Source organism: Physeter macrocephalus, chromosome 4 (assembly GCF_002837175.3).
Source record: "Physeter macrocephalus isolate SW-GA chromosome 4, ASM283717v5, whole genome shotgun sequence".
Taxonomy (NCBI): domain Eukaryota; kingdom Metazoa; phylum Chordata; class Mammalia; order Artiodactyla; family Physeteridae; genus Physeter; species Physeter macrocephalus.
Window position 1 is genome coordinate 100770400 of NC_041217.1, and position 20643 is coordinate 100791042.

The 20643-nt window shown below is 44.2% G+C and overlaps 1 protein-coding gene across 1 annotated transcript; it reads left to right on the forward strand.

Annotated features, from left to right (window-relative positions):
* The first annotated feature begins 693 nt into the window (after positions 1 to 693).
* Positions 694 to 11604, forward strand: F3 (coagulation factor III, tissue factor). The gene is made up of 6 exons (XM_007123414.4): positions 694 to 970; positions 2061 to 2172; positions 6055 to 6245; positions 8083 to 8261; positions 9121 to 9280; positions 10624 to 11604. Exons 1-6 carry the CDS (start codon positions 871 to 873, stop codon positions 10758 to 10760), a joined length of 879 nt encoding a protein of 292 aa, XP_007123476.1. The 5' UTR covers positions 694 to 870; the 3' UTR covers positions 10761 to 11604.
* Positions 11605 to 20643: the final 9039 nt, after the last annotated feature.

Genomic DNA, 20643 nt, shown 5'->3' on the forward strand with positions numbered 1-20643 from the left:
TGACTGACCTTCGGACCCGTAGAAACACCTGCATTGGCACCATCTCATAAGGTGCACCCAGGCTAAGGGCCCAGGGAGGTAGGCGGGCCAGGTATCATTGCCTTCGGGGCGAAAGACGAAATCACAGCTAGGAGAGGGCTCTGCTCCTCGTCACGCTGTTACTTGGCTGCAGATTCCAAGGCTCAGCCCGACGCGGCCAAAGCGCCAGGAAAATGCCCTGTGGGCCGGAGAGGAGCCCGGAGCCAGTACTTACTATTAAACTCGATAAGTACTGCGCTCCCGCCGGCGGGGACACTGCATCGCCAAATGGAAGGGAGGGATCGCTCTCCTCCACCTCGAACTCCTTCCAACCGCCACCTTTTCCTTCCCAAGAGACCTGCCGCCCACTCAGGCGGGACATCGGGGTCGGTGGCCTGGGGACCAGAGCTGGGAGTCAGGGGGTCTGGGCGGCTGGGACCCTGGTTCCCCTCAGCACCTGGAGCCGCCAGTGGCCGAAGGACACTCGCGCTTGGCGGCCGATTGAATCACGGGTGAATCAGCCCCTGCAGGACTTCGGAGTTTCCTACTGGGAGGAGGCGGGGCCGGGGTGTGGATTCGCCGGGAGCAGCCCAGGGATGTGGCTGGAGCCTGGCTGGGGGCGGGGAGTCGGGAGGAGGGGCGGGGGCGGGCGCAGGGCCTGCGGAGGCGCGGACGTGCGCCGGGCTCTTTAAAGCGCGCCGGGCACAGGCTCCCACAGATTCGGGGTTCCTCGCGCCCCTCCTGCTCCATCCCGCAGCCCAAGGCTCCTCCAGTCCAACCTCCGCAGCCTCCCCGCCTCCCCAGCCTCCGGGGCGCAAGGTATCCTCCCGACCTCGCCGTCAGCTCGTGAACATGGCGACCCCCACCGGGCCCCGGGTGCCCTGCTCCGAGGCCGCCGTCGCTCGGGCGCTCCTATTCGGCTGGGTCCTGGTCCGGGTGGCCGGAGCCACAGGTGAGTGGCACCCTCCCTCCCCCCACCCCGAGCCCTGGGGCCCGCCATCGGGAGGAGGGAGGACAGTCCTGGCTGGCAGCAGGTTCGCCCTGCCGCCCTGAGGTGCCACCCGCCCGGGACCTGCCACCCCTTCTGCTAGAGATGCTTGTTTGTGGCGTCCAGCGTTGCCTAAGTGCGTTCGGGGCTCTCGCTTTAAGTTTAGGGAAAGAGCTTCCCCGGGAGCCGACACCTTGAAGGTGGTGGGACGTGGCTCCTCACCTGCACGGGTCGGCGTGCAATGTTTGAATGTTATCCTTCATTATATATGACTTTCCATAATAAAAAGCGGCTCTCGTTCTTATCTTGATCGTCTGTGTTTTAGATTGCGTTAGAGGCAGTCCTTGCAAAATGTCGCTTGGACTGGAGCAGGCACCACACTGTGCATGCCCTGTAAGCCTGTTCTGTGTCCGTGCAGAGCAGGGCAGAGGCTGATCTGCTGAGAACTGGCCAAGCAGACCTTAACACTAAGGCATCCTAACCGAATACATCCGACGGTGTAACAGGCTTAACGGCTGCATGGGTGTCTGTGGAAGTTTCAGTATAGAGACATTTTAGATACAAATGAAAAAAGTCAAGGTTTGGGTTTTTTATTGGATGCAGTCCTAACTCTTCTTACACATGTGGACTTTGCCCTTTAACGTAATTTATGGAAAACCCTTCCTAGCCGGCTTTCCCTGCTAAGTTGAACCTGGAGTCCTGCCCTTCCCGAGTTGGGCCGTGGACACCCTGGGCCACTGATGGCTCCTGGGCTGTGCTTCCAGGTCATTATCACAGGGCTTCCCCCATGAATAATTTCAAGCAAGGATTTGAAGATCCTTGTGTGTTTCCTCAGATTACCCGGTTAGTCGTGCCCTGAGGAAATTCTGGGTTTAGGAAAAAATTGCAGATTTTTTCTTATGATAATTCAGTTAAAGCTTTTGTGGTTGGAAAAATATTAATGTGAGGCTTATGATGATGTTGGGGAGTGGGAAGGTGTTTTATACCATCAACATGAAATCGTGTGCTGAGAAGTTCATGTAAACATTAATAGCTGTTTCTCTGTTGTTTAAAGGCACTACAGATGTAGCAGTAGCATATAATTTAACTTGGAAGTCAACTAATTTCAAGACCATTTTGGAGTGGGAACCCAAACCCATCAATCATGTCTACACTGTTCAGATAAGGTAAGCTAGGTACCAAAAAAGAAAAATAAGATTTTTGCTGTTTCCACTTTCCTGTGCTGAATATAAATGTCTTTAAAGCTGATTGATGGATGAGATTATTTAACAGATAACAAAGAAGAGGGCATTCATTGTAGTTTGCTGGCCAGAGCCATACTCTATCAAGCCTGCAACATTTCCAGACCTTAAACTGATAGAACATTTTAATTGTTTTTGGAGATGATGGGGAAATTTGTAAGTGGAGTATAAGCTGTGGATAGGAGAACCTTCTTGAGCAAGCCACGGTGGCACTGATCGCTGATAATTCATCTCATCTAAGTACACAGCTCTTTTTCCGTGCTGTCTAGACTGCTAGCGGGATTTAACATGTTAGAGAAGAGGTGGGGAGGAGTTCGGATGTATACATTGCCCTTAAACAGTGTTTGATTCATTAATCTTTGGATTCATGATTCAAAATTCGGTTGCATACATGATCTTGGAGGGGGTCAAATTCATGACTCATTGAGCAGGAACGGACTACTCCTCTGTCTGCACCCTGAGCTGTCAGGGCTGCTCTGCTCATCCGTCCCCATCCCTGATTGGCAGCTGTCCCCAAGAGCCCCTAATTCAGCATATTCAATCTCAATGTCCTCTTTTTGATGGTTGTCACCATATTCTTGGCAAGTTTTTGGTTTCTGAAACGTTCTAGGAGGCTTGGTAGAGCTCTTATTAAGTAGAGGAGAGCAGCTGTGGAAATTAACACTGCTTGTAAAAGGCACAAAAGTATTGCTGGCTAAAATAAAAGGTGCTTTGCTATTTTGTTTAGCTTGTGCCAAGCCTTTTGTAGCATTTGGAATGCAGCTGCTAAGTATGGAGTGGGGCTTTTAGGTGGTTTTTTGTTTTTTTCTTTCCAAAATCAACTTCATGACAACCATTACCATGGCAACACGGAAGAGAATTTGTGTGTGCATGCCTGCTTGTATAGATACACAGAAAGATTTAAAGGAATTTCATAACTCGAGGTAATAATTACGATTATGGTCAAACTTGTCAAATCAGATTCTACTGGTTGAGAGTTAGTAATTCCACTGATACAGGGCTGAAGTTTACCTTAGTAGACGCTTTCCGTCTGGGTAGTGAAAATAAGCTTTTAGGAGGAATGCTTACCTCCGAAATATATTAAGTTTGGTGAACACGAGGAAACATATTTCTGATTTACCAGCTTTGTAAACATAATCCTTTGTCAACTCAAAGTTCTTGGACTTTGCAAGGCTGTTGTTATGTAACTGGACGCAGTCCCCTGTGCAAACATCCTAGTGCAGAGTTGCCTCTTGGGGGCGCCCGCGGACCCGGGCTGGGGGTGGTTCCCGGCCGTCTTCACACCTGTGCTGGAGGACGTGGGAGCAGTCCCTCGCGCCCCTGCCGGAGACCCGCACTCTTCGGCGACCAGCCCACGGGTAAATGGGATTCCTGGGTGAAAGGACCGTAGCAATCATTTTATAGAAGAGGAAACTGGCCCTGGGAAGTTGAGGGACTTATTCATGACTGCGCTGATGGGGCTCGCCCAGCAGGGTCGGGTACCACGGCCTACCCAGCTACGCGCACCACCACCTCCTCAGTGGGGCTCCCCGGGTCTGATGTGGGGCTCCATAGCCGGGAGGAGGAAAGAAAGCCATTCCCACTGGTCTCCTCAGTGCGCCTTCCTCCCTCCCCGTTTCCTTCCCTAGAGAAAGCGTCTTGACCTGCTGCTCCTTCTGACGCACCCACCTCACCACCAGCCTGTCCTCAAACACAGGGCGCCGCTGCTGTGTCTGAAGCCCCTCCTTGGAGCGCCAACTGCCTTTTTCCCCTTTGAAAACTGTTCACCGGTGGTTGCAAAGTGTTACTGGCCCAAGCCTTAGCACCGACCCATCCCTTGTAGTATTACTGATTCCATGAAACGTTCTGAATTCTAAAACGGAACTTCCCAAGCTTGTAGAAAACAACTTGCTTCTTAATTGGTGAGTCTGGATTCTGTTGGGATTCTTTAGAAGTTCAGACGGAACTTTTATTATTTCCAAATCAGGAGATTTTGCAATACCCAGAGGAACCTTGGAGGCGTTTATATTGTTCATGCTGATAATAGCATTCAGAGGAACTAAATTGCAGAATTGCCCCTTCCTAACCTGTTCACAGCACTTTATGGCTTTATTACTTTTGATGACTTAGTTGCTTGTGCTAAATTTTGTCAGAGGACTGTGGTTGCTACTGTGAGCTGGGAGGAACCAAATGCTGTCTCTCAGTGGGAATGTAGCCTCAGCACCCAGCAGTGTTGCTCCTGTTATCTGAGCCATTTGTTTGCCGTAGCAGTGGAGAAGAATCATCAGGTTCTCATTCACTTTTTAAAATAGAAATGATGTAATTTTTAAAAATGCATTCTGGTCATTCTGGAATTCAGACTGCATCTCTACTTTTATCACAGAAAATTAGAGAAATCTAAGAGTATGTAAACTGATATTTCTGTATCAATCTTTGTTTGTGAATTTAAGGACCAAGAGTGTGTTTACTTACACCCTCTTAGCCCGATTACTTAGTTCAGACTTTAAAAAAAATACTTATTTATGGTTCTCATGCCTGGATTTAGACAACTGAATCCATATGGCAGCTTGTTTCCCCCCGGTTCAACCTGGAAATGTAAACCATCTAATACCCAGCAAGGCCTGGCCATGTGCAAGCCCTAAAGCCCCACTGCGTGATGGGGGAGCACAGGGGCGTGGAGCCCTGGTACCACCCTCACCTTAAGTGCTTTAATGAGATGTCAGTGCTGGGGGATGGGGAAGGGAGAGATCAATTCTGAGCAAGGAGATCTGGAGATTCCTGCAGAAGGTAGGATTGGAATGTGGCCTTGAATGAAGGGTAGGGAACGCTGGTGGTTGATGATGGGGAAGAGCAGGGTAGCTGTCAACTTATGTGGGACAGATGTGTGTGGATCCAGCTGCAGTGACATTTGTCTAGGAATTGTTTTGGTTCTGTAGAATAATTTCATTTTTAGAAGCTCTTTATATCATTTCAGGATACTTTCATTTTTGGCAGCTCTTTAAATCATTTCTTCTTCAATGACATCTTACAAAAGAAAGCTCTGTCTTTTGTCAGATCTGTCTCTTAGTCTCAGACTTTGACGGATAACCACCTGTATTGTTGCTCTATAGTTTTTGACAGCACATCTTGTGAAAGTGAGGGAGGCATGTAGTATAATGAGGAACAGACCCAGCTCTCACCGCATAAGCTGTGAGACCTTGTACAAGTTACCTAGCAGCTCTGTTCTTCAGGGTCCTCATATGTGAGAAAGATCCAATACCTTCTTGGAAGGATTATACCAAACGAAGTAACATGGTTGAGGGTCCAGTACAGTGCCTGGCTTATAGTAGATTCAATAACTGTTAAATAACCACACCAAGAATGGTCACAATAGAATGTAATAGGATAGAATATATTACATAGAATATAGAATGTGGTAAACAGAATATAATAAGTAGACTGTAATAAATAATGGGGTCTTGATGGAAAATTGCCCTTTCTCCCACATAGTCATGACAGATCATCTATATTTTAAGAAAGATATTTAACAAAACGGTTCAGAGCACAGACCCAGCAGTCAAATTGCTGTCTGGCTCAAACTCCAGCTGTGTGACTTGGAGATGGTCACCCAGTCTCTCTTTGCCTCCACTGCCTTATCTGTAAGAACAGAGACAATTACAGAGCCACCCGCAGGTTGCTGTGAGGATTCAAACTCATCTAAAGTGCTCAGCGTACCAGACGCCTCCTCGGGATTGCTTGTGGAAGCTGCTATTGTAACACAGCACCCCAGCCAGAAAACAGTTTGTCTTGTTGGATGCAAATCATAATGTTCCATTTCTCTTCCTTCAGCACTAGATTAGGAAATTGGAAAAACAAATGCTTCTACACAACAGACACAGAGTGTGACGTCACCGAGGAGATCATGAAAAACGCGAAAGAGACATACATGGCGCGGGTCTTTTCCTACCCATCGGATGCCATCAGTTCTTCTGGGGAGCCTCTGTTTACCAACTCCCCGGAGTTCACACCTTACCTAGAGAGTAAGTAGCTCGGTTTGTAGTAACCGTTCATTCTTGTTTTCAAAAACTTCTGAATATTCTTGTGAGCTTGTGACCCTTAGGAGCCATGACATAAAAAAATATTTATCCATAAACATATCTTCTTTCTCAGAAACTGGTAAGTGCCACAGGCCTCTTCGCTCATTCCGGATGTGGAAGGAGGTTCACGGAACGTGAACTTTGGAGTTGATAACAATGTCATCAAGTAGGTTTCTCCACCAGTCTGTCCCCAGACCCTACCAGTAACTGGCTGGATGAGGGGCAGGGAGTAGGAAATTCACCAAGCCTGGGGTTCCAGTATTTTCCCATATATATTCCAGTATTTCCCCATATATATTTAGGAGATTTTATATATCTCACTTCTGAATTTTCAGAAGTCCCATCAGACCAGAAGTTCCAGTTTAGGGTTTTTCACAGATGGTCACAAATCCATGGGGAGAGTTCCATTTCCCTCCAATCTCATAATCGGGCCTGCTGACCTTTTTAATCGCTTGACTGTGATTTGAGTCCTGTGATGTGCTGGCACTTGCCGGGCCAGCTCCCATCCTGCTTCCTTCATGCTGGTCTTGAAAACGAGAATGCTTTTCTCCCCAGCCTTTGGCCCAGTAAACTGACTTGAGCGTCTACTAAGGGAGAGCAGAGGATTCCTGCCAAGCAGGAGACGTAAATTTTTTGTCACGGCTATGGTTCTGAACTAGGTATTTTAAATAAACACATGTAGCACATTGAGAAGAGTGAAATCAGCTGCTCTAGCAAGAAGACTTGGAATGAAAGTGTTGTGTTATTGGTGCTTTTATATTTACCCTTCGGACACCCAGAGGGGAGTTTCTCAAAGCAGGGATGGAGAGAAGGGGCCAGAGGGACAGGCAGCCGCCTTTCCCCTTAGCACCTACTTTGAGGGTGGAAATAGGGCCAGCCTCACCCCAGGTGAATCTGGCTGCCTGCCCTGAGCCCCTGTGTGCCAGAGCCCGTCTTCAAACTCCCCTAGTGCTTCTATCTGTGTGCCTCTCCCGGCACTTAGCTAGAGTAGTGACCCTACCCACAGCCGCCTGCAGTAACTGCAGGGTCATTGACATTTATTCTCCCTCCACTGGCAGCATCCTCATGATTCCTTTTTATAGTTCTTGAGTTTTTTGTCAGCCACTTCAAATCCTTTTTCGGTGCAAGAGGGAAAATAGTTTATGTTTTTGCGTGTGCTCACACACACACATACTTGCATATAATTCCTGTTAAATTATTGGGATTTGTTTTACTGTCCTTCAACCAAAGCACATGAGATAATTGGGCCATCAAAGAGACCTGGTGGTTAAAACTGGTTCCTTGAGGTACCAAGGACATTTCTTGGGCTTTCCCACAGCCTCTAATTTATTGTATCTAAGATATGGAATCTTATGCAGCTGTTTGGTTAACCACATGTGGCTGTTGAGCACTTGAGATATGGCTAATGCCCTAAGTGTAAAATACACACTGGATTTTGAGAAAGATCTCCAAAAGTTTTTATATTGATTAAATGTTAAAATGATAATATTCTAGCCATATGGGGTTAAAAGAAATACATTATTAAAATTAACTTCACCTGTTCCTTTTTACGTTTTCTAATGTGACTCCAAGGAAACTTAAAGTGACATCTGTGGCTCCCATTACATTTCCGCTGGACAGCACTGCTGTAGAACATCTCGGGGCCCAGCTCTGGGGCTAGTGAGTCGGTTCTATGAGCTGTTTCATGAGGGATGACCAAGTTGTTATTAACCGTGATTAATGGGATTCTACTTTGTCTAGAATTCTTTGGTTCCAACAAAGCTCATTTTCTGTGTTTTAGCAAACCTTGGACAGCCAACAATTCGGAGTTTTGAACAAGTTGGGACAAAACTGAATGTGACCGTACAAGATGCACGTACCTTAGTCAGAGTGAGCGGCACATTCCTAAGCCTCCGTGATGTTTTTGGCAAGGACTTGAATTATATACTTTATTATTGGAGAGCTTCAAGTACAGGAAAGGTGAGCCTTCTTTTGTTTTTATGACTCGTTTTAAATTGTAGATCCTTGACTTTACAGCCTACTTCTTTTCCAACTCAAATATCAGAGCAGGTGGTTGAGAGGGCAGGGTGGCGGAGTGGGAGGGGCTGCTGTCCTGTTTTTACCTGTGACTTCCAGCTGCCTTGGTCAGGGCCTCCTCGGAGACTCAGGTTCCTCAACCAAGGGGCTGGACCGGTCATCTCCAAGGTTCCCACCAGTTCCCGCATTTCTTCCTCTACGGAAGATCCCAGAGACAAGATTTGTTTTCCATTCAACAATTAATACTTCATTCCTATTTTCCTTTACTGCAGATATCTTTTTTTTAAAATTAATTAATTAATTAATTTTTGGCTGTGTTGGGTCTTCGTTTCTGTGCGAGGGCTTTCTCTAGTTGTGGCAAGCGGGGGCCACTCTTCATTGCGGTGCGTGGGCCTCTCACTATCGCGGCCTCTCTTGTTGTGGAGCACAGGCTCCAGACGTGCAGGCTCAGTAGTTGTGGCTCACGGGCCTAGTTGCTCCGCGGCATGTGGGATCTTCCCAGACCGGGGCTCGAACCCGTGTCCCCTGCATTGGCAGGCAGATTCTCAACCACTGCGCCACCAGGGAAGCCCCAGATATCTTCTAAAGGGGCTAAAAACTGGGTTGGATGTGCCCAAACTGGATATCTTCATCCTTGGAAAAAAACATCCTTAGCAGTTATTGGGGGAACTTGATGAGCCAACTCACTTCCAATCTTTTATGTCAGATGTGTCCATGTAGGCTTTAATTACCACAGTGACTTAGTAAAGGGGGCAGAATTCACTCTGAGCCCAGATGAATAAAGGACTCTATCTTTTAACAGAAAAAAGCCACGACGAACACTAATGAGTTTTTGATTGATGTGGATGAAGGAGAAAACTACTGTTTCAATGTTCAAGCAGTGATTCCATCACGAAGAGCTAACCAGAAGAGTCCAGAAAGTCCCATCGAGTGCACTAGCCAAGAGAAAGTTCTGTCCACGGGTGAGTGGCTCTATCCCTGATCCATCTGGGAGGGAGGGGTGCCTTCCAAGACCAGGATGTACTTTCTTCGGGGGAAAACTGCCTTGGTTTTTTGTGGTTTGGGGGGGCACTCATAATTTTAGGCATTTAGAGATGTTTCTATGTTGTTCCCTTTATTAGCAAGTGTTTTTTTGAGCACGTACCATGCGCTAAGCTCTCTGCTGAGCCCTGGGCCCTTGGTACGTGTTTAGCATTTAGAATCAAATGCAGATTTCTCTGAGCATTTCTTCATACTTAAATTCTGATTTGGGGAGCTTGGGGGGAGCTTCTGGACCAGGTGCAGCAGCACCTGATGCACATTTACGAGCACCTACTGTGGGCTGTTGCCACAAAGGTTGTAACCCACGAAGGGAAGGGATTGAGTCTATCAGGTATACCACGTGCATGTGTGTGTGCCTGGCCGGCATGTGTGTGTGTACATATGTGCCACACCAGGGCTCTGACACCAAGTGAGGAGTGGGTCTTATCTGGAGATGCCATGGAGGCTCAGACACGTGCATGAGGATGAGAGCCCAGGAATCTCCCACCAGGCTTGAGCGGGATAGTGCTCTGAGTACTTTTGGGAACAGAAAAGTCAAAGGATAGCAATAATGACCTAGTGCCTTGTTAAGATGTAATATAAGAAGCCTTTTAAAAACACTTTTAAAATTCCCTCCCGTTTATTGACACTGTCAGAAGGAAAGGGCTCTCTTTCCCTCTGGTTCTGCACCGTATGGGCCCTCATACCCACAGCCCTCAGGTCCATCCTCCTAAAGCCAGCTTGAGTTCCGCTGCTCTCTGACTTCGTGCACACCTAGATCGCTGCTTCCCCTGCCTCTTCTCTATCTGCTGAACTGTGTTCTTTGAGAATCGTTTCAAATGCCACCTCCACCAGGAAGCCTTCTTATTGCCCCAACCAGTTATCATCTCTTCTTTACCTGAATCTTAGTAGTGCTCTGTATCTCTCTTTGCACTGACAGACAGTTCAGCTTCTATAATCGTTGCCACCAAACTCAGCATCATTTTTAGCCACTTGTTTCTAACAGCCGTTCTTGCTTCCATCTTCATGTATCTTTCTAGACTGTGAGCATTATCCAGTTTATTAAATCCTTTTCACCGTTGTCAATTGCCCGCAAACATCTAGGGTTTGACAGATTCTTTCTTTCCTAATCGAAATGTGTCGTGGTGGAAAGAGTGCAGGAAAGAAATTTCAAGTTACGCAAAAGCAGGATGGTGTAATTTGGGGTTATGCCTTCAGTTCTGCCCATTGATAAATGGGATTCAAGCTCTCTCTCTGAGTTGACTTGGTACCTTTTATTTTTCAGAAATGTTCTTCATCGTTGTAGCAGTGATGCTTGTGGTCATCATCTTCATCATCGTCCTGTCTGTGTCTCTGTATAAGTGCAGGAAGGCGAGAGCAGGGCGAAGTGAGAAGGAGAGCTTGCCCCTCAATGTCGCATGAAAGATCCTGCTCTTGAATCTGCCAGCTCTGCAGAGCTCGTGTTGCACCGTGACCAAGAACATTTAAGGCAGTAGAATACATGGAAACACAAATGAGTGTTTGGAGCTTAGAGACCCTTGGGCTCAAAGAAAGCTCTGACCTGTTCTCACGATTAGCATTCTGGTTTCAATATCAGCATTGGACACTTTGGAACGTAATGAGCGGTACAACCAATTTCAATTTTTTTTAATTTCTATTTTAATGCTACAGCACCTTTTGCACATATCAATCATGCTCTAGACTGTATATTTTCTACACTCAAGTTGAAGCCAGATCATCTAAGGAAAAACAAATGAACAAATGCCCTAAAAAATCCTGGGTGGATTTTTGGAGAACTTTTGAGAGGCAGACTTCAAACCATGTGGGACAGTAAAATGGAAACTGGGTGGATTTTCTAACATTATGTCTGTCCTTTTGTAATATAGTGTTTAGTGGGTTTTTTTTGAGTACTTTTGGAGGTTCGAAACAATTAGCAAACATTTATATGAATGTGTTAAAAGCAGAAGACTTGTATTTGGGGCACATTCATAACATGCATTACAGTTTAGCACTTTAACTGACTTAAATGCTGTTGATGAAACACTTGACAGCTGTATTTTTATGACTACTATACCAACAAATTACACAGAGTTTAAGATTTAAGGTACTTCACACTTTATGATCAACATTGTACATATTTATATAATTTGAAAAAAGGTTTTATATATGGGGATTTTCTATTTATAGAGGTAATATTCTGTTTGTATATATTGAGATAATTTATTTAATATACTTTTATATAAATAAAGGTAACTGGGAATTGTGACTATTTATTATATCTTATTTATCTTTAGTTATTTTTTATGGTTTGGCCTTTGTATTAGTTGGCTCTGCTGCAGTAACAAATGACCCTGAAATTCTCAGTGGCTTATGACAATGGTATCTTTACATTACACTTACAGTTTGGTGGCTGTGGATTGACTACAGCTCTTCTTAATGTCTTCTCATTCTAGGACCAAAACCAAAGTCCCTATTTGGATCAGGGCAGAGGGAAAAGCAAAAAACTAGTAGAACAAGCAGCCATGTCTTCAAGGTTTAAGCCTCCTCCTAAAACTTCCACTCCAGAGTGGCTCAGTGTCACTTCTGGTCACATGCCACTGGCCTAAGCAAGACATACGACCAAGCCTGATGATAACACTCTGCCTGCCGGGAGGCACCATGAGTCACACAGCAACGGGCAGGGATGTATGGTTTCCAGGGAAGGGAGGCTCTTATACCATCTACTGCAGGCTTAGCGGGAGAGAGATCTTCCCATGGGCCTTAGTTTGAGTTGCAGATGAGGGTTGGAGAGGAGAACAGAAGAAAAATTCTTCAGATTATTGAAAGAAAATTGTATAAAAGGACAATGTAAGATAGGGAGAGAGAGAAGTGGAGTTTCTAGAGTTATTAGAAGCAAACTAGGTTGAGAGCTCTTTGTGGGCAGGTTGGGGTCTCCGTCTGCTGCTCCTTGAGGGTGACCGTGCCAGTGGGCTCTTAGACATGGCTGAGTCGAACTGACTTCACTTCCTCCGTCTAGAATGTAGAAATAGTGAGTTCGCCATTCAAATGCAAATAAAATCTAGCAGAACAGTCTTGATCTCACAACTGCACTGAAAGAGGATTCTAAGTAGAGATGAAAATGAGGCTCCTGGCACCTGGTTGAGCCCAGCCGTGTTTGCCTCCTGTTGTGGAAGGCTGGGCCAGTGCGGCCTGGAGAAAGCTTCCAGAGGCCACCCCCGCCTGGACGTGGTCCCACCAAGGAGACACTGAGCAAGCACTGAAAGCCAAGACTCAGCTCACTGTCCAGCTGTTATGAAGTAAGTGCATTTTGTTCCTTTGCTCCAAAGAACTCAAAGCAGTGTCAATAAAAATCTAAACATGAAATGTTAGGTATAACACCATATTCTTAGAAAGAATGGGGCCAAACAAACCTTTCAAGTCCTCAGAAAGATGGCAGCCTGAAAAAAAAAAGAAAATATATTTTGGAGAAATTAAGGGAAACAGACCAGTGGTTGGTTTATTGGCTGGTTCTGATGGGTTGTTTGCCAGTCTGTGTCAATGCTGGAGTGGCATTCAAGCCAGAGAAAGAGGGCGTGCATTTGCCGCAGAGTCAACAAAAGAGAGGTTGGCATGGGAGCATGTCCCGAAAGAAGTATGCTTTGGCTGTTATCTTGAATTCCTGCTCACATGGGGCTAGCCGGGACAAAGGGCTTAGTGCATGGGGGTAGAACAAGCTCCCAGAGAGGGTATCTGACTGGGTGGTTCCATCAGGCTGCTCTCTCCCTGCCAGGAATAAGTACAGCATTATGCAATTCCATGGCCTCATAATCTAAGGAACTTGAATGGTCCCACTAAAGAAAGTACTGGCAGAGTGAAAGCAGATCGGGGTAGTAATGAGGTGTCTGGCTGTTCACAGGGAAGGAATTCATTACAGATCCAAATGAGGCTGCACTGCAATGATCGGGAAGCTTCAATATTGCAAATTTTAACCACGACTCAGGTTTCCACCCCCGCCCTTATCACTGAGACTAAAGAGCTGCTGCTCAAATGAACATCGTAATTAGCATTGGAGCAGAAAACCATACTCTAAATTGTTGGCTGGTATCCAGAAACTACTGCCCTCCAGTGGGCCAAATTATACTTCAGTATTTATCCTGGTCCTTAAAAGTATCCCATAAAGCTAATTGTTAGTAAACTAAATGTTCATGCTTTGAAGATAGATTTTTACCATCTTAAATTATTAACCAAGTTTGACTTACATATAAGAGACTAATACTTGTGAAATCCAAAGACATTTTACCTTAGTTACAGCTGAGAGCCAATAACCTAAGGACTTGTCTCAAATAAACAAAGGAACAATTCTATCAAATAGTAAATAAACTCATTACCAAATGCAGTTTTGACCTGTTCTAAGACATGTGTATTTAGCATGTGTTATTTTTCTTCGGTGGTTGCCTGAGAAGCTTTGTGATGGTTACAAGGTGACTTTCACTCATACCACATACTTACAGTGGACTCTAGTTGTTCTTTCTCACAGCCCTGCTTTTCAACTGCAGACAGAGGTGATTCTGGCTTTGCCATTCAGCACATTCCTTCCTCATGACTGCAGAAACTGGTTTAGGGGTAAGCACATGCCCTAACTTGGTCTAGAAAGGGTGAATCTCAGCGCTCTTTGTGGGAATGTTGGGATGCTCTCTTTCTTGATGAACATAATGAAGAAACATGTAGCCCCAATGTTAGCTTAATCTGATGGTTCTCAAAGTGTGGTCCTGCATCTCAGGTGATGGCATAAGAATAAGCATCACCTGAGAGCTTGTTAGAAATTCAAATTCATAACCCTGACCTCAGACTTACTGAATTAGAAATCTGCATTTTAACAAGAAGCCCTTCAAGTGATTCTAACGCCCAGTGAAGTTTCAGAACCACTGGCTTAATCTATAATTTACTGCAATGAGAGACTACAAGTAGCTCTAGACACAAATGGGGCATTCCTAGCCCTGGGAGAGGTCAGAAAGCAGCTTGCTATGAAGCCAAAATCAAATTAAGAATACATAAAGCATAGACAAGAACCTCTGTCTTTAGCTGCACTGGAAGGTCTGTCATATATGGGTCTGTTAGGATTTTTTCTGCTGCAACGTACCGAAACTCTTTCAAGAGAACTTAAGCAAAATTGGGGAGCCTGTTTTCTCTTTTGTCAAGTGAGCTAATTGGTTGAAAGCTCTTCAATCTCTTTTAGCCTAAATTCCATGATTATGTATTCATTAGATAGAGCATGAATAATTAACAACCGAAAGACAACACTTTCTCTGGGAGAAATGAAAATACTTCAAAACAATCCAGGAATTTTGTAACAGAAATTGCAATTCATCTTGAATATACAGAATTTAATAAACATTTAAAACAGGGTTCTAAGAAAGCTTTAAGAAAAAAATTTTTGACATCTTAATCCAGTCTGATTTTCAAAAATCACTGGAAAACTATGCTCCATCTGCAAAGAAACTTGTCTTCTCTAAGCATATTATCAGGCCAGAGAATAAGAAACATTCAGAGGGGCAGGAAAATGCTTTTCCTCTGCATGACAGCATTTAGGATGGAAGTGTCCTTTAATGACTAAGATTGTGGTGCCATCTTCAGTTCCTGAGGAGGATCGCAACTTAACAAGAATTCACGAACTGGATTGTAAAAGCAAGGGAATAGTAAATAAAACCCAAAACACCTGTAAATTATTAAGAATGAAGGAACATGGTGGGAGGGGTGGCCAGAATCACTGAACCAGAGAACCTTCTCCAAGGTGCTGCAACTCTACCTGTGATGGTCTCTTTAGTCCAGAGCTAGAGCTCCACCCCAGATCCTGCTACTTAAAGTGTGGTCTCGGGACAGCGTCTGAGCATCATTTGAGAGGTAGTTAGAGATGGAAATTCTCGGACCCCACCCCCGACCTACTGAACCAGAATCTGCATTTTCCAGGTGATTTATATGCACACTGAAGCCTGAGAAGCTCTGTGCTCTGTGCTTTCCCCAGTCATTTAGCCCACTCTTCTGATTTCACAAAGGCAGGGTAGGGGAAGTGAGGTGGAGAAAGGGAAGAGACACCTCACCAATGGATAGAACTGCACAGCCTTGACGAGAAGTTGCCATTTATTAAACTTAAATTTTAGCAAGTTATTAATCCATGCCAAAAGTAAAAGCAGAGCCATGATCATATTGTAAATACTACACATTTCACTAGGACAATACTTTGAGGACCTCTGCTTTAATCCAAAGCTTTCTGAAGACCAAAAGCTTTCCTGCCTCAATTTCACTGATTCATGTGCCCTGCTTCTACCTACCCATCCTTCAATACTGGATAATAATTCCTGGATCTCACCCAGGAGCTTTCCTCTTCCATATTCCCAGTATACTCTTCCTACCTCCTTACTGCATTCTCACAATTCTTTCTTACCACCCTTAGTATTATACAGATCTTTACCTGTCATGGCCCCCTTTCTAGATGGTAATTTTTCTGGCAAGAAACATGCTTATGCATTTGAATTCATTCATTTATTCTAATATTAAGCACCTAATATGTGCCAGGCATTTTGGATTTGATAAAATACAACAGGTATAATCTCAGCTCTTGTGGAGCTTATGTATTTGCAGGGTAAAATGTCAAACAAGTAATGATAATAGAACATAAACATTATGATAGGGGAAGTATAGGGTGCTTTGGGAACTCATGTGGGGCCATCTAACTTGGACTTAGAAGGGCTACCTAAAACCTCAGCTGAAGGACACAGTTAACCAGGCAGATGGGGGAAAGGGAGAGGAGAAAGTGTGAGAAGTGTTCCAGGAAGACGGAAGGCTTGATCACAAAACAATGTCTTAGACATAGGATAATGCCAAAAATAAATATGTGTTTGACAAAGCTTGGAGTTTTGTATTGCCTTAAGCATCCCAAAGTCAAAGCCATCTGGCAAAATATCTTTGGCTAAATAGTTTGGCCAATTAATTTATGTTTAAAATTTAAATTTCTAATGGATATGTGTATGTGTATAACTAATTCACTTTGCTGTATAGCAGAAACTAACACAACATTGTAAAGTAGGCTAGGATCATTAGCTAAAAGCCCACCTGTGACAAACTCAAATCCTCACACATCGACTGCTTTAAATATTGTCCCACACCATAATTTTAGCCGATTACAGCCTACCTATTTTACATACCCCATGAAATTGTATTGAACATCTGCTGACCATAGGTAAGACAATCCTATAGCTGTAAGACCCCAAACCACTGCTTGCCCTTCAGAGCAATTGCTGCTGAGGGACATCACCTAGACACATGAGCCCTCTCTGATTTCCCTGTTGCCCCTGTGAGTCCCCTTGTCCTATTCCGCTTTTAGGCGGTGGTCTCACACCACCATCTCTGGAACTAATTTTTTCTTAATTTCTGTCAGTTTTCACGTGTTGAAGGACTTCCTCTCTCATGCAATCCTGTCCAACTGCCATCCAAATAAAGTTTATGCATTTAAAGTTTATCTTGCCTCCTCCTTGATCAACACCCCAGCCCCTGACTCCACAAGAAGTTACAAAGTTCACAGGTTCAAGGGGTGGGATTTATAAATCTCACTTCTCCTTGGAGGATGTTCATACCACACTGTAAAGAGCATGTGGGATAGGACCATCCTTGGAAAATACAATCTGTCACAAAGATCAATTTACAAAAACTAACAAGTAGAAAATAAAATATACTATACTAGAATCAACAAACATCAAATGCCTAGCAATAAAGCTAATGAAGATGTGCAAGACCTCTACACAGAAAACAACAAAATATTACTGACAGAAATTCAAGAAGTCTTAAATAAATAGAGGGATCTATCATGTTCGGTGAATTCTGCAGTTACTGGGTACACATGTTAATTAGGTCAAGTTGGTTAATTGTGTTCAATATTTGTGGGGTTTTTTTTTTCCCCCCACTATTGGTGGATCAACCTTTTATCATCATGAAATGTCCTTTTTAATTTTTAGAAATGCTCATTATCTTAAATGTCTACTTTGGGTTCTGGGACAATAGAGTAGAAGGACTTGAGCTCACCTACTCTCATGAAAACACCAAAATCACAACTATCTGCTGAACAACCATCAACAAAAAAGACTGGAACCTACCAAAAAGAGATATTCTATGTCCAAAGACAAAGAAGAAGCCACAGCAAGACAGTAGGAGGGCATATTTGTGATACAATCAAATCCCATACCTGCTGGGTGGGTGACCCACAGACTGGAAAATAATTGTATCACAGAGGTTCTCCCACAGGAGTGAGAGTTCTGAGCCCCATGTCCGGCTCCCCAGCCTGGGGATCTGGCATCAGGAGGAGGAGCCCCCAGAGCATTTGGCTTTGAAGGCCAGCGGGGCTTGATGGCAGGAACTCCAAAGGACTGGGGAAAACAAAAACTCCACCCTTGGAGGGTGTACACAAGGTCTCATGTGCACTGGGACCCAGGGAAAAAGCAGTGACTTCATAGAACCATGGGCCAGACCTACCTGCTGCTCTTAGAGAGTCTCTTGGGGAGGCGGGGGGTGGCTGTGGCCCACTGTGGGGACAAGGACACTGGTGGCAGAGGTACTGGGGATTACTCATTGGTGTAAGGTCTCCTGGAGGCTGCCATTCTGACACCAAGACCTGGCCCCACCCAACAGGCTGTAGGCTCCAGTGTTGTGACACCTCAGGCCAAATAACCAACAGGGTGGCAACACAGCCCCACCCATCAGCAGACAGGCTGCCTAAAGTCTTCCTGAGCCCAGAGCCGACTCTAAACACAACCCTTGATGTAGCCCTGCCCACCAGAGGGTCAAGACCCAGCTCCACCCACCAGTGGGCAGGCAACAGTCCTCCCATTAGGAAGCCTGCACAACTCTCTAGACCAGCCTCACCCACCAGGGGGCAGACACCAGAAGCAAGAGGACCTACAACCCTGCAGCCTGTGGAACAGAGACCACAAACACAGAAAGTTATGCAAAATGAGATAGCAGAGGAATATGTTGAAGGAATAAGATAAAACCCCAGAAGAATAACTAAGTGAAGTGTTGAAAGGCAATCTATTCAAAAAAAGAATTCAGAGTAATGATAGTAAAGATGACACAAGATCTCCGAAAAAGAATGGAGGTACAGACCAGGAAGATACAAGAAATGTTTAACAAAGAGCTAGATGCTATAAAGAACAAACAGAGTTGAACAACACAATAACTGAAATGAAAAATACACTAAAAGGAATCAATAGCAGAATGAGGCAGAAGAACAGGTAAGTGACCTGGAAGACAGAATGGTGGAAATCACTGTCATGGAAAAGAATAAAGAAAAAAGAATGAAAAGGAATGAGGACAGTTTAAGAGACTTTTGTGACATTAAACACACCAACATTCACATTATACGGGTCCCAGAAGGAGAAGAGAGAGAGAAAGGGCCTGAGAAAATTTCTGAAAGGGCCTGAGATAATAGCTGAAAACTTCCCTAACATGGGAAAAGAAACAGTCACCCAAGTCCAGGAAGTGCAGAGTCCCATACAGGATAAACCCAAGGAGGAACACGCTGAGACACATAGTAATCAAATTGATAAAAATTAAAGGCACAGAGAAAATATTAAAAGCAACAAGGCAAAAGCAACAAATAACATACAAGGGAATCCCCATAAGGTTGTCAGCTGGTTTTTCAACAGAAACTCTGCAGGCCAGAAGGAAGTGGCACAACATAATGTGACGAAAGAGAAAAACCTACAATCAAGAATACTCTACCCAGCAAGGCTCTCATTCAGATACAACAGAGAAATCAAAAGCTTTACAGACAAGCAAAAGATAAGAGAAGTCAGCACCACCACACCAGCTTTACAACAAATACTAAAAGAACTTCTCTAAGTGGAAAAGAAAAGGCCACAGCTAGAAACAAGAAAATTACGAATAGGAAAGCTCACCAGTAAAGGCAAACATATAGTAAAGATAGGAATCATCCACAAACAAATATATCAAAACCAGCAATCGTGAGGAGAGTACAAATGTAGGATATTGGAAATGCATTTGAAATTAAGAGACCAGCAACTTAAAACAATCTTTTGTGCGTGTGTGTGTGTGTGTGTGTGTGTGTGTGTGTGTGTGTATGGACTGCTATATCAAAACCTCATGGTAACTGCAAACCAAAATTCTATAATACATATACACACAAAAAAGAAAAAGCAACCCAAACACAACACTAAAAATGGTCATCAAATCACAAGAGAACAAAAGAGGAAGAGAAGAAAAAAGACCTACAAAAACAAATTCAAAACAATTAACAACATGACAATAAGAACATACATATCAATAATTACCTTAAATGTAAATGGATTAAATACTCCAACCAAAAGACAGACTGGCTGAATGGATACAAAACCAAGACCCATATATATTTTATCTACAAGGACCCACTTCAGATCAAGGGACACATACAGACTGAAAGTGAGGGGATGGAAAAAGGTATTCCATGCAATTGGAAATCAAAAGAAAGCTGGAGTAGCAACACTTGTATCAGACAAAATAGACTTTAAAATAAAGACCGTTACAAGAGACAAAGGACACTACATAATGATCAAGGGATCAATCCAAGAAGATATAACAACTGTAAATATGTATGCACCCAACAAAGGAGCACGTTAATATATAAGGCAAATGTTAACAGCCATAAAAGGAGAAATCAACAGAAACACAATAGTAGTGGGGGATTTTAACATCCCACTTACATCAATGGACAGACCGTCCAGACAGAAAATCAATAAGGGAACACAGGCCTTAAATGACACATTAGACCAGATGGACTTAATTGATATTTATAGAGCATTCCACCCAAAAGCAGCAGAATACACTTTCTTCTCAAGTGCACATGGAACATTCTCCAAAACAGAGCACATGCTGGGCCACAAAGCAAGCCTTGGTTAATTTAAGAAAACTGAAATCATATCAAGCATCTTTTCCAACCACAACACTATGAGATTAGAAATCAACTTTGAGCCCTCGTGCAGGAAGATCCCACATGCTGCGGAGCAACCAAGCCCGTGCACCACAACTACTGAAGCCTGCATGCTTAGAGCCCATGCTCCACAACAAAGAGAAGCCACCACAATGAGAAGCACGCGCACTGCAACGAAGAGTAGCCCCCACTTGCCACAACTAAAGAAAGCCCATGCGCAGCAACAAAGACCCAACGCAGCCAAAAATAAAATAAAATAAATTAAAAAAAAAAAAAAAGAGAAATCAACTACAAGAAAAAAACTGTAAAGAACACAAACATGTGGAGGTTAAAACATATGCTACTAAATAA

Bases quoted from the DNA above. Each gene is read 5' to 3' on its own strand.
- F3 (XM_007123414.4), top strand. From the start codon at position 871: ATGGCGACCCCCACCGGGCCCCGGGTGCCCTGCTCCGAGGCCGCCGTC. The intron at 971-2,060 runs GTGAGTGGCACC...TGTTGTTTAAAG, and splicing joins CCGGGTGGCCGGAGCCACAG to GCACTACAGATGTAGCAGTA. The intron at 6,246-8,082 runs GTAAGTAGCTCG...TCTGTGTTTTAG, and splicing joins GTTCACACCTTACCTAGAGA to CAAACCTTGGACAGCCAACA.